The sequence below is a fragment of the Somniosus microcephalus genome, chromosome 6 (genome assembly GCF_052327205.1).
Source record: "Somniosus microcephalus isolate GS21.2 chromosome 6, FLI_Smic_1.0, whole genome shotgun sequence".
Lineage (NCBI taxonomy): Eukaryota > Metazoa > Chordata > Chondrichthyes > Squaliformes > Somniosidae > Somniosus > Somniosus microcephalus.
The window spans coordinates 210,132,369-210,144,848 of record NC_140992.1 but is presented as its reverse complement, the minus strand read 5'-3'; the positions used below and the strand labels follow the sequence as shown (position 1 = coordinate 210,144,848).

At 44.3% G+C, this 12,480-nt stretch overlaps 1 protein-coding gene across 1 annotated transcript in view; it reads right to left on the bottom strand.

The window, feature by feature from the left end:
• The window catches only part of LOC147116426 (dynein axonemal heavy chain 5-like), a 345,860-nt gene that overhangs the window by 73,271 nt on the left and 260,109 nt on the right, over window positions 1–12,480 (bottom strand). The window contains exons 61-64 of the mRNA XM_085992043.1: window positions 11,239–11,374; window positions 3,660–3,976; window positions 2,142–2,297; window positions 1,101–1,283 (exon numbers count right to left, since the gene is read on the bottom strand). Coding sequence (XP_085848169.1) covers window positions 1,101–1,283; window positions 2,142–2,297; window positions 3,660–3,976; window positions 11,239–11,374 — 792 coding nt within the window. The remainder of the gene's footprint in view (window positions 1–1,100; window positions 1,284–2,141; window positions 2,298–3,659; window positions 3,977–11,238; window positions 11,375–12,480) is intronic.

Below are 12,480 nucleotides of genomic sequence, written 5' to 3'. Positions count from 1 at the left end.
AGGAAGGCAGATTATTATCTGAATGGCAATAGATTGGGAGAAGGGGAAGTGCAACGAGACCTGGGCGTCCTTGTGCACCAGTTGCTGAAGGTAAGCATGCAGGTGCAGCAGGCGGTTAAGAAGGCAAATGGTATGATGGCCTTCGTAGCGAGAGGGTTTGAGTACAGGAACAAGGATGTCTTGCTGCAGCTGTACAGGGCCTTGGCGAGACCACATCTTGAGTATTCTGTGCAGTTTTGGTCACCTTATCTGAGGAAGGATGTTCTTGCCATGGAAGGAGTGCAGCAAAGATTCACCAGGCTGATACCTGGGATGGCAAGAATGACGCATGAGGAGAGATTGGGTCGATTGGGCTTGTACTCGCTGGAGTTTAGAAGAATGAGAGGGGATCTCATCGAAACTTATAAAATTCTAACAGGACTAGACAGACTAGATGCTGGAAGGATGTTCCCGATGGTTGGGGAGTCCAGAACCAGGGGTCACAGTCTAAGGATAAGGGGTAAGCCATTTAGGACAGGGATGAGGAGGAATTTCTTCACCCAGAGAGTGGTGAACCTGTGGAATTCTCTACCAAAGAAGGCAGTGGAGGCCAACTCATTAAATGTATTCAAGAAGGAGTTGGATATATTTCTTAAGGCTAAAGGGATCAAGGGATATGGAGAGAAGGCAGGAACAGGGTACTGAGTTTGGATGATCAGCCATGATCTCATTGAATGGCGGACCAGGCTCGAGGGGCCGAATGGCCTACTCCTGCTCCTATCTTCTATGTTTCTATGTAATAATAAGAACCTCATACCTGGGTCGAATGGCATTCATGTCATTTCCTATTTATTCTTTCCCTAATAGTTTGTGATCCAGGGAAGGAATGGCCTCCAACTGCTGCAGCTTGGTGTGAGTATGACCATTCTTCCCCTGGCATTTCAGTAAAATACATTTTTTATTAATAATCCCTCAATGCATTGTACAGTCACGGTCTATTCTTAATAACGAGGTGAGAAGTCCTACACCTTTGGTTTGAAAACAACTCTGCAATTACTTTGTAAATGTCCTAGGCTGTACTCACACTTTCCATAAGTCATTAATTGAAGGATTTACATCACCTGCTTCTCAGTGAGAATGGCTCGTCCCAACAATTGATCCTCCAGACCTTTAATGGTGACGGTGAAGTCAATAATTGAAGTACAAGCACTTATTTCTGGAGTATAAGCTGGATTTGCTAGTTTTGTGGTAATATACAGTCTGAAACCACTCATGACATCCATCTCCTTATCTCCTATTTTTACCTGCAGAAAAGACATCAGGGAGGAGGGATTCAGTATCGCCCCGTTTGGGACGCGATTATCGGCCATGCGCAAAGTTTAGTGTCTGGCGCTAATTATCACCTCCAACAGCAAACTTGGCTTTTATCGCCCCTGGAGGTGATTGGAGTGCTAAATCAGGCGCTTCACACCTGTCTTAAGGCACAAACGCCGAGGAGTGAGGCGCTACCTCAGAGCACTGGCGAAGCAAGGAAGGGCAAATCAAAATAAACCTGCAAAGTGCTGCTCAGTACTCAAAACTCCTTCACACGGCGTTGAATCTCTCCAGAAGTCTCTCTCTCTCTCTGACTGCGTGGTGCAAAAATGTCACCAACAAAAAAAGGTAGGAAGCGGTCGCCTTTAAATAGCGCTCCCCTAGTCCCTTTCTGACTGCATAACGCTCCCCTCAACCTGTCGTTGCTAGCGACAGGCGGTAAGGCAGGGGGCGCCACTCAATATCCGGTCCAGGGCGCTACACACTCGACTGACGTCACAATCTGCCAGCGCAGGAGATCGTGGCGGTAGTGTTTAGCGCCGCCGCAAAATGTCTAGTTAATTTCGCGAGTGGCGCAAACATCGCCGCGTATGGGCGCTAGTTGCTTTGCGCCCCATTACCGCCCTCTAAAGGCGCTAACGGGAGGCACAAACCAACTGAATTTTTCCCCCCAGGAATTTTGGGCAATAAATGTTAGCGATGCCCATATCCCAAGAATGAATATTTAAAAAAAATACCATTTTGGCAAGTCTGCAATATAAATATTACCAGAGAGACATTGCAAACATCTAATTTAATGTGTGTCATTTATTTACACAAAGAATACTATTTAAAGATTTAAAAATTACCTTATATGTGGACCCAGTTTTGATGAAGTTTTTCTCCAGCACATTGTCCAATGCTGGATCCAGTTCTTCCCCTACATCCTCAATTAATAGTGGTCTTCCCAGTGAAAGGCAGTCCTCCAAGTGATTTCTAAAGTACTTATGATTTAGTGATGTTACCTGTACAAAAGGGGGAAAACTTATATTGCATTATATAGCGCATTACTTTTTCCTATTTATAGGTTTTATATTCGAGAAACTTTCTCAATTATGCAAGATAAAACGAGTGGAACAATTCTAAAACCTTTACCATTTTTAGTTGCACTCTAACCAGGGCTTGCAATTCTGCTTTCTCTTTTCTGTCCCTCCTGCAGTCAGGAGCTTTGATTGGCTAAATGATCTTTTCTACTCTTCTGTCTCTATCCGACATTGCTGTAGATTTATAGCTTTCCTCCCCTCTCCTATTCTATTCTGTACTCCTCTTCAGATGAGGTCTCGGAACTGAATAGTCCATGATGCTCTATGACTGACCGGCTGACAGGATCACTACAAAGTGGAACAATGAGTTCTTCCACTAATATCTGTCTGAGGCTGAACCACACTGTTTGCAACCTTGGTGTCACATTTGACCCTGAAGTGAGCTCCCGATCACATATCCGCAGCATAACTACGACTGCCTATTTCCACCTCTGTAACATCGCCCGTCTCCGCCCCTGCCTCAGCTCATCCACTGCTGAAACCCTCATCCATGCCTTTGTTACCTCTAGACTAGACTTCCAAACATTGGTGGCTGTGCCTTCTGTTGCCTAGGCCTTAAGCTCTGGAATTCCCTGACTAAACCTCTCCACCTCTCTTTCCTCCTTTAAGACACTCTTAAAACCTACCTCTGCAATCTCCTTCAGCCCCACAACCTCCCCCCTCTAATTCTGCGCTCCTCTAATTCTGCCCTCTTCATCATCCCTGATTATAATCGCTCAACCATTGGTGGCTATTCCTTCTGCTGCCTAGGCCCTAATTTCTGGAATTCCCTGCCTAAACCTCTCCGCCTCTCTACCTCTCTTTCCTCCTTTAAGATGCTCCTTAAAACCTACCTGTTTGACTAAGCTTTTGGTCACCTGCCCTAATTTCTCCTTATGTGGCTTGGTGTCAATTTTTTTTGTCTTATAATACTCCTGTGAAGCACCTAGGGTCATTTTACCATATTAAAGGCGCTATATAAATACAAGTTGTTGTTGTTGTACTGCCAACGTGCTGATGAAATGGCAAATATTACCAGGCAACTTAAGTGTCAGGCTGCTTTGTATTTGCATTTATAACCTTCTGCCTAAAAGTCCGTGTTGTTGCAGTTGGGCTGCCTGGTGAAGTGGTTCATTTTAATTACTCATAATAATTAATTTGCAAAACATTCATGTCTACTTCAGTTGGATTTCATAGCATTATCAGGGTATCATACCATGACTTGCTTGTCATGCTGTAACATGGTGTAAGATGACCCACAAGTACTGGAAACGTATATTTATCACCAGAGATCATGTCCACTACCTGAAGTTCATTCTTAGCTTCTTTGTTCTTTATCCAGGTCTTCCCCTGAGCCTGAGGATCAATCAACAGTGGGTAGCGAGCTGCTTTTGCAACAATGATTCCATTTTGTATTGAGAGGTCATCGTTAGGAAGGCCTTGCAAGTTCCACTCTCCAACAGTGGGCCCATCAATAAGCATCTCTGAGACATTTAGATTTGTAGTGAATGGAATTTTATGCAATATTATTTCTTGCTGCCATTTGTTCAACAGTAGGTTTCTAAATTCCTGGTTGAACGGACCCGAGTAGGACAGAAAAGCTGTAGCCAGCAGAACATTACCTGTAACAAACAGAAGGACATAAAAAGCATAGAATGAGAAAAGGCCATTCAGCCCTTAAAGCTCACTCCTTCCACAGACCAATCTACTCAATCATGGACTCTGCCCTATTAAAGTCTATTAAACATAAGGGGGAAAAAAACACTCATCTCCTTTAACTTGTCTGTTGCAAGTGTTAAAAAGACAGAATAAACCTGCTTAAATTTCAACTGGACTATTTTACTAAGTAAAAGAATATCAGAAGAAAAGAATGACACCATCCTTATGGAGAACTTAAAGGAATACCATCTGCAGGAATAAGTGTTTTGCAAACCTTTTCCATTTCTTCACATAATGTAATTTGTATTGGCATGGAGCATTGCAATACCTGTGTGACATCATTATCATTGTGGTGAAAATAATGCGCAGTTCTTCTAACTAAACATTTACAAACATCTTTTCCTAAAGACTTGGAGGATTGTAAGGCTGAAGGAGGTTACAGAGATAGGGAGGGGCAAGGCCATGGAGGGATTTGTAAAAAGGATGAGAATTTTAAATTCGAGTCGTTGCCGGACCAGGGGGCAATGTAGATCAGTGAGTGCAGGGGTGGTGGGTGAACGGGACTTGATGCGAGTTACAAGACACAATGGCCCAGAAATTCAGGTCGGGGGCTTCCCGCGGGTGCAAGCCCCCGATCTGCACTTACCTTGCGCGCCGGCCATTGAGCTCTGGGCTCCCATGGAATTCCGATCCGGGGCCTGGTCCAGCTGCTGGCGCGCAGTGCTTGCGTATCCCAGGGGCGCAGTTAGTTCGATGCAGCCCCTGGGATCACGTGGGCCATGGGCAGCCAATCGGAGCAGGGAATGCTCCATTCATAAGTCTGACAGGAAGTGCTGTCAAGACTTATAAATACTACGGCCCCAAAATAGCACTAAATCTTCAAATAATTTTTTTTTTTAATCACATTTTTTAAATAAACTATAAATTACATGAAATAACTATTTTAAACAATAATTTAAATTTTTGAAAAAAATAATTTTATATTCTAACGGGGCTAAAATTAAACTTACCTTGCTTTAAAGTATTTAAAAATAATTAACCTGTGGAATAAATGTTTTAATTTTAATTAATTCACCACTTACCTTGTAAAAATCAGGCCTTACGCCTGCTTTTTATATTTCTAAATTCTGCAGGCTTACCTTCCCGGGAAAACCTGTAAAAAGAAAATGAAGTTCGAAGCGCACGCGCAGCCTCCCCCGCGCACGTGTTCGACCTCTGAACCTCTTCGTTCAGAGGAATGGAAGTGCCGGTTTCCTGCGCATGCGCAGTGCATGCAGGAAACCGGCACTTCCATTGGGCCTACAGGTGAGTACCCCGTGCGTACTCACCCATGGAGACCCGAATTTCTGGGCCAATGTGATTCTGAAGAAATTCAGATTGTAACAATGAAATTTGATTTCAATTTTGCTTTATTTGTTCATAAATAATTTATGATTAGGCAGGTTGCAATTCTTAAAAAACAAGGAAGAAGGATGTTTTCATAGCATGAGACAATGGGCTGGATTTTGATACTGAGGCCTGTAGGAGGCGGGACTACAACTTTTGGGGTTGTAGTCCCACCTCCATCGAGTTGTGGCCAACCCACTCGATTTTCACTTGATTGACCTTGTTGAGCCCGCCCAGCGGGCTAAGCAGGCCAATTAAGGGCCACCCGGCAACAGGTGACATCACAGATTGACATTTCATCTGTCAAGAGCTTTTGACAGATGAAATATCAGCGTTTGACAGCTCTTTGAAGCTGTCAAACACTGACAATCTGTACTCCAAGTTAATTCCTTCCTCTCAGGCTGATTTAGAGATCTCTCCAGAACAGAAAGCAGAAGGCTGCAGATTTTGACAGCTTGCGGCCATTCTGCTTTCTGTGCCGGTGAGATGAGGGACTCCCGAGACCTGAAGGAAGGAAGTGTAGTGTATGTGCCTTTAAGAGCCCCAGGTGTGCTGTAATGCCGGTAATTGCCACTCGGGCTATATAAGCCTGTATATTGTGTATATCCGTTAGAACCCCCTCCCCCCAGACTTTGCTTAGTAAACACCTATGAACCAACTCCTGTCTTCAGTGTCTTTATCAACACACGGACACTACAGTGGCGATGAAGTGGAAACGGACTTACCTGCAATTCGGCAGCACCTCAAGGACATCAATTCCTCGGGCGTCCAGAAGACTCAAGAAAGTGAGAGAAGCTGTGGTTTCACCAGCTGGCCAAGCTGGTGGCAGGTACTGTGCTAATCCTTCCTGGGCGTCAGGCTGGGGCTCCAGCGGCTGGCTCTACAGCTGAGACAGGCAGCGAAATCAGAGGCAAGCAATAAAGGGCTGGGAGGGAGCACTCGGGAGACGGCTGGCGTGGCAAGCAGGCCAGCGTTCAGACCTGGAGAGAAAGTCCGGCAGGAACGAGTCTCCAACTGTAAATAAATAGAAAAAAAAAGAACAGAAACCGCGGGAAACAGCATTGTCATCGGCAGCAGCGGCGGGAAACCGCGGGAAGCGCCATGTCTTTGCTGCAGAAAAGAAAGAAAAGCGCGGGAAGCGCCATATCTTTTCTGAAATGCCTAAGTCTGGCAATATTGATGCTTTTGATAGCAAAATAGAGGATTGGACCACATACGTGGAAAGAGTAGAGGTATATTGCACTGCAAATGGAATAGAAGATGAAAAAAAAGCTTCAGTACTGCTGAACCTAAAGGGCGCAAAGGCATACGGGCTGTTACGAAATTTAATCACTCCAGCCAAACCAAAGGACAAGAATTTTAAAGAAATTGTTGATACCCTGCAGGAGCACTTAAACCCAACACCGCTGCTGATAGCGGAACGATTCAAATTCTTCAAGAGAAATCAACACAAGAATGAAAGTAACGCTGATTACCTAACCGAATTAAGAAAGCTATCAAAGTACTGCCAATTCGGGGCAGGGCTATCAGATTATCTTCGAGACAAATTTGTTTGCGGTCTCTTAAGTGAAGGAACACAAAAAAGGCTGCTTTCTGAAAAAGATTTAACATTGGACAAAGCTTTCAGTATGGCTGTATCATACGAAGCAGCAGCAAGAGGAGCTGCAGAGATACAACAAAAGACACAGGACTTTGGCACCAATGAAATGACACAGGGTTTCGAAAGATGTTATCGCTGCGGCAGATCCACCCATAACCAGAGGGACTGCTGGTTCAAGGACAAAGCATGCAGGCAATGCGGAAAGATTGGACACATTGCACGGGTATGCCAATCTGGACAAAATAAATCCACAGACAGAAAGAAAAAAATCAATAAAGGAAAGTACAGGAAGGTACAAATGATGACGGACAGTAGCTCCGAAGACCAGAAGAGCGATAGCGACTCCGAAAACAAGAGACTAAGCTGTCTCAAATTACATAATGTACTTGCCAAAGATGATTACCAAACCATTTGGGTTACCCTCATGATAGCAGGGTCCCCAGTTAAAATGGAGCTAGATACAGGATCAGCTCTAACCGTAATAAATCGACGGGATTACGAGAGGCTATTTTCGCATATACCTCTAAAAGACACATCCATTATCTTAAAAACATATACGGGGCAGAAAGTATACCCCAAAGGAAAAATAAGGGTGCCTGTTGTATACAACGGCAAAGAAATACAAAAGTTGTATTTATACATTCCACCGTTGTTGGGACGTGAATGGATCAGAAAGATACGTAAGACTGGCACTCCATTCAGGCACTGACGGTGACCAGTAAGAAAAAAAAATAATGATGACATCATACCTGAACGATTATAAGACATCTTGGCCAACGCCAAAGAAGTGTTTCAATAGAAACTAGGAACCTTGAAAGGCATCACCGCCTCAATAAAAGTGGAAGATGCAGCAATTCCCAAATTTTTTAAGGCAAGACCGGTGCCATACGCAATACGTCCAGCAGTCGAGGCAGAGCGGGAGAATTTGGAAAAGGCAGGCGTATTATCCAAAATAGATTGGAGCGAGTGGGCAACACCCATCGTTCCAGTCATGAAAAAAGCATTAAATAATGATAAATCTGAAGAACAGAGAAAAATTCGCATCTGTGGAGACTTCAAGGTGACTGTAAACCCGGTCCTTCACACAGTACAGTATCCTCTTCCGAGGATAGAAGATATTTTCGCCTCACTATCCGGAGGGAAACGTTTCACCAAAATTGACTTGGCACAGGCATATCTACAGATGGAGGTTGAGGAGGCCTCTAAAAAGTATCTCACGATAAACACACACAAAGGCCTGTACCAGTACAATCGACTGGTTTTTGGAGTAGCATCAGCTCCAGCTATCTGGCAAAGAGCTATGGAGCAAGTCCTGCAAGGGATTCCGGGGACTCAATGCTACCTAGACGACATCCTTGTAACAGGAGAAAACGACAACGAGCACCTTGCCAATTTGGAGCAGGTGCTCACTAGGCTGAAAGAGCGGGGCCTACGAGCAAATCGCCCCAAGTGCGAATTTTTCCAAAATCAGATATCATATTGTGGCCACATAATTAATAATGAAGGGTTGCATAAGTCACCTGAAAAAATTGAAGCAGTCATAAAAGCCCCAGCACCTGAAAATGTTTCACAATTAAGGTCGTTCCTGGGATTAATAAATTACTATCATAAATTTTTACCGAACTTATCAACTCTTCTACACCCTCTTAATGAACTTCTACAAACAGGAATGATTTGGAAATGGAACGAAGACTGTAAACGTGCCTTCCATAAATGCAAAGACTTAATCACATCCGAAGAAGTTTTGGCTGCCAATCAGACTGGCGTGCGATGCATCCCCTTACGGCATAGGAGCAGTATTATCCCATAAATTCCCTGATGGCTCAGAACGGCCGATAGCTTTTGCGTCACGCTCATTAAACTCAGCTGAGCGTAACTATGCCCAAATCGACAGGGAAGCACTCAGCCTGGTATGGGGAGTGAAGAAATTCAACCATTACCTACACGGACAAAAATTTACCTTGTTGACTGACCATCAACCCCTCATCTCCATATTCAACCCTAAAAAGGGTGTTCCCATTATGACAGCGCAAAGGCTACAGAGGTGGTCCCTTTTTCTAGGGGCACACCAATATAACATAGAATACAAAGGATCAAAACAGCATGGGAATGCTGACGGTTTATCGCGCCTACCGTTGCCAAAGGTAGAAGAGGCACCTACAGTAGACCCAGTAGAGATGTTCCACTCTACCATAGTGGAATGTCTACCAGTAACAAATTCTGCCATTGAAAGGGAGACGAGAAATGACCCGACTCTCTCACGGGTCTACGATTTAACAGTGAAGGGATGGCCAGCACATTGCGAACCACTGTTGCCAGCATTCTCGCAAAGAAGAGAACAGCTGTCAGTGTGCCGAGGAACCTTGATGTGTGGATCCAGAGTGGTGATTCCACCCAAACTCCAGGATAAAGTGCTAAAGGAGCTTCACGAGGGGCATCTGGGTGGAGTGAAAATGAAGAACCTAGCTAGGGCGTTTGTATGGTGGCCAGGTATCGATGGAGACATCGAAGAAATGACCAAGAGCTGCCTAGGATGCCAGAAGGTCCAAAACGCTCCACCACAAGCCCCTCTACATCCATGGGAGTGGCCCTCATCTCCCTAGCAAAGGGTGCACATCGACTTTGCTGGTCCATTTATGGACTCAATGTTCTTAATCGCGGTTGATGCACACTCCAAGTGGCCGGAGGTAATAAAGATGTCCTCCACCACCACGGAAAAAACCATCACAGTATTAAGGACCATATTTGCCAGGAATGGGCTGCCGGAACAGATATGTTCTGATAATGGACCGCAATTTGTGTCCGAAGAATTCAGAAAGTTCTTAAAAAACAATGGGGTTAAGCACTACACGTCCGCCCCATACCATCCCGCCACCAATGGATTGGCTGAAAGGTTTGTCCAGACCTTCAAGAAGGCCATAAAGGCCATGGGTAATGAAGACATAAAACTTCAGCACAAGGTGGATAACTTCTTATTCGCATACAGGAATGCAACACATATGGTTACCAACCAAACTCCCGCCATGATGTTCTTCAATAGAAACCTAAGATGCCAGCTGGATTTGGTCAAGCCCAACATCAGAAGGGACGTGGAGAACCGGCAGTTTCAAGGCATGAATGAAAGGCCAACTAAAACCTTCCAGATAGGTCATGAAGTTTTGGCCCGGGACTACCGTACCGAGAAATGGCAGCCTGGAACTATCTGCACACGACTAGGACCACTGATGTATACCGTGGACATCGGAGAAAGCATAATAAGGCGCCATGCTGACCAAATCATAAAGTCATCCGAAAAGGGACAACCTACACCACAACTCTATACGTCTAACGATGAAGTAGAGATACCCATATCTACCTCCGATCCGGTGATACTGGAACCCGATGAACCCGACACTGGCATTCAAGCCGAATCAGCCTTGCCAAAAGAACCTACTACACCACCAGAAACTACTACACCCCCGAGGCGTTATCCGGACCGAGTCAGGAAGCCTCCTGAGAGACTGACTTATAATTAATTAACTACAGCAATGTGTATATTATTTTTCTTATAACATGTAATTAATAATTACTTAAAATATGATGTACTGGTTAGCTAAAAGGGGAGGAATTGTAGTGTATGTGCCTTTAAGAGCCCCAGGTGTGCTGTAATGCCGGTAATTGCCACTCGGGCTATATAAGCCTGTATATTCTGTATATCCGTTAGAACCCCCCCCCAGACTTTGCTTAGTAAACACCTATGAACCAACTCCTGTCTTCAGTGTCTTTATCAACACACGGACACTACAGGAAGGAAGGCTGTAAAGGTAAGTAAAGGTAAGTAAAACTTCTTTAAACACTTTACACACACCAAACACACTTACCTCTGCACTCATGCACCCATCACTCACCTGAATACCGGACATCTCGGACCCTCCAAGCCCTTCAGCTCGACGGTCCGCCTCGCTAACTTGCCGTGGTTTGGAGCCGTCGGGAATCCCACACTTCAGGGATAAAAATAGGGATTAGGCTAAAAACTGCCTGTTAACTACCTGTTAACAGGCAGTTAATTGGCACTAATCCCCTTCCCACCTCGGGGAGGCGGCTCCCAGCACAGGTCGGGTATCCGCCTCCTTTGAAACTGGCGGGTTGGGGGCGGGATGGGTTCGTGCCCCCCGATTTCATGATTTTAACCCTACACGCCTCCAATCCCACCTCCACGGCCCATTGAAAATCCTGCCCAATGACTTTGTTGCTGCTTACCCACGAGTCTTTTCTTCTCAGCAGCAAATTCTTTGCTTTGTTCGGTCCAACGTTCTTTCTCATCTGACAACCCATCTATTAAACTCGAAGCCATTTGCATCTTCTGCCGGCAGCGCTCAGCATCCTCTAGTAATGTCTGAGAATCAAGCCATGAAATTATTTCACTATTCAAATTGAGCATTAACCTCCCTTTCTAAATCATGCCATTAATTTGTTCCTGCGATCCAAATGAACACCATCTATTGAATGAGCCAAGGCCAGAGATTACCTGCATTGTGGGATAATTCAATTTATTATGTTGAGCCTCACATCAGTTCCCTCTTTTGGCGCACTCAAAATTTCTTTTACTTAGGCAGCAAGCTTGGTTTAACAACATATTTTGTCTTTGCTAAGTTCACAAAGAGTAAATTGCTGTGCCTCTGCCGAATCATCAGGGAAATTTGCCAAGTAGAAGTTGGAGGACAAATTATCTCTGGCTGCTCTCATGATCATTCCAGTGTTAGTACAGTGTGGTACCAGGAGAAATCTGGTAGCAGATTCTGTGTCCAGCCAATCTAACAGAATGTATGGCAATGGCATGGATGGAGAGAACACAAGCCAATTAAAAAATACAAACAATCTCTCATACTACAGTATTATGGCCCAATTAAGGAAGAAATTCAGAGATGAGAGACAAGTTGGGTAAAGGAAAAATTGAGAGACCTAAAGTAATCTTGGCTTCCCCTAATTCTAATACAGAATTTTAATCCATAAAAGCAGTCGATATTAAGACAGGCCCATCAGGATATGACTGAAGTTGCTTTGACCCCTGTATTTGGCTCTTGTAATGAGCTCTGATATTGTTGCAATGTTGCAATAGTCGGCATTTTCGAGTGTATCTTTGTTGGTTTCTGTAGTTGAAAATTACAGATGAATAATTAGTGGCCCATAATTCACTTGAAACACAAGGTCCTCTCCCTCTTTGTTAAATATATTGAAAGAGATTTAAGGTAATTGGCAAAAGAATCTGAGGGGAGATGAGAATTTTTTTTTACACAGCGAGTTGTTATGATCTGAAATGCACTGCCTCAATAGATGGTAGAAGCAGATTCAATAGTAACTTTTCAAAAGAGAATTGGATAAATGCTTGAAGGGAAAAAATGTTCAGGTCTATGTGGAAAGAGCATGGGAGTGGGACTAATTGGATATCTCTTTCAAAGAGCCGGCACAATGGGCCGAATGGCCTCCTTCAGTGCTATCATT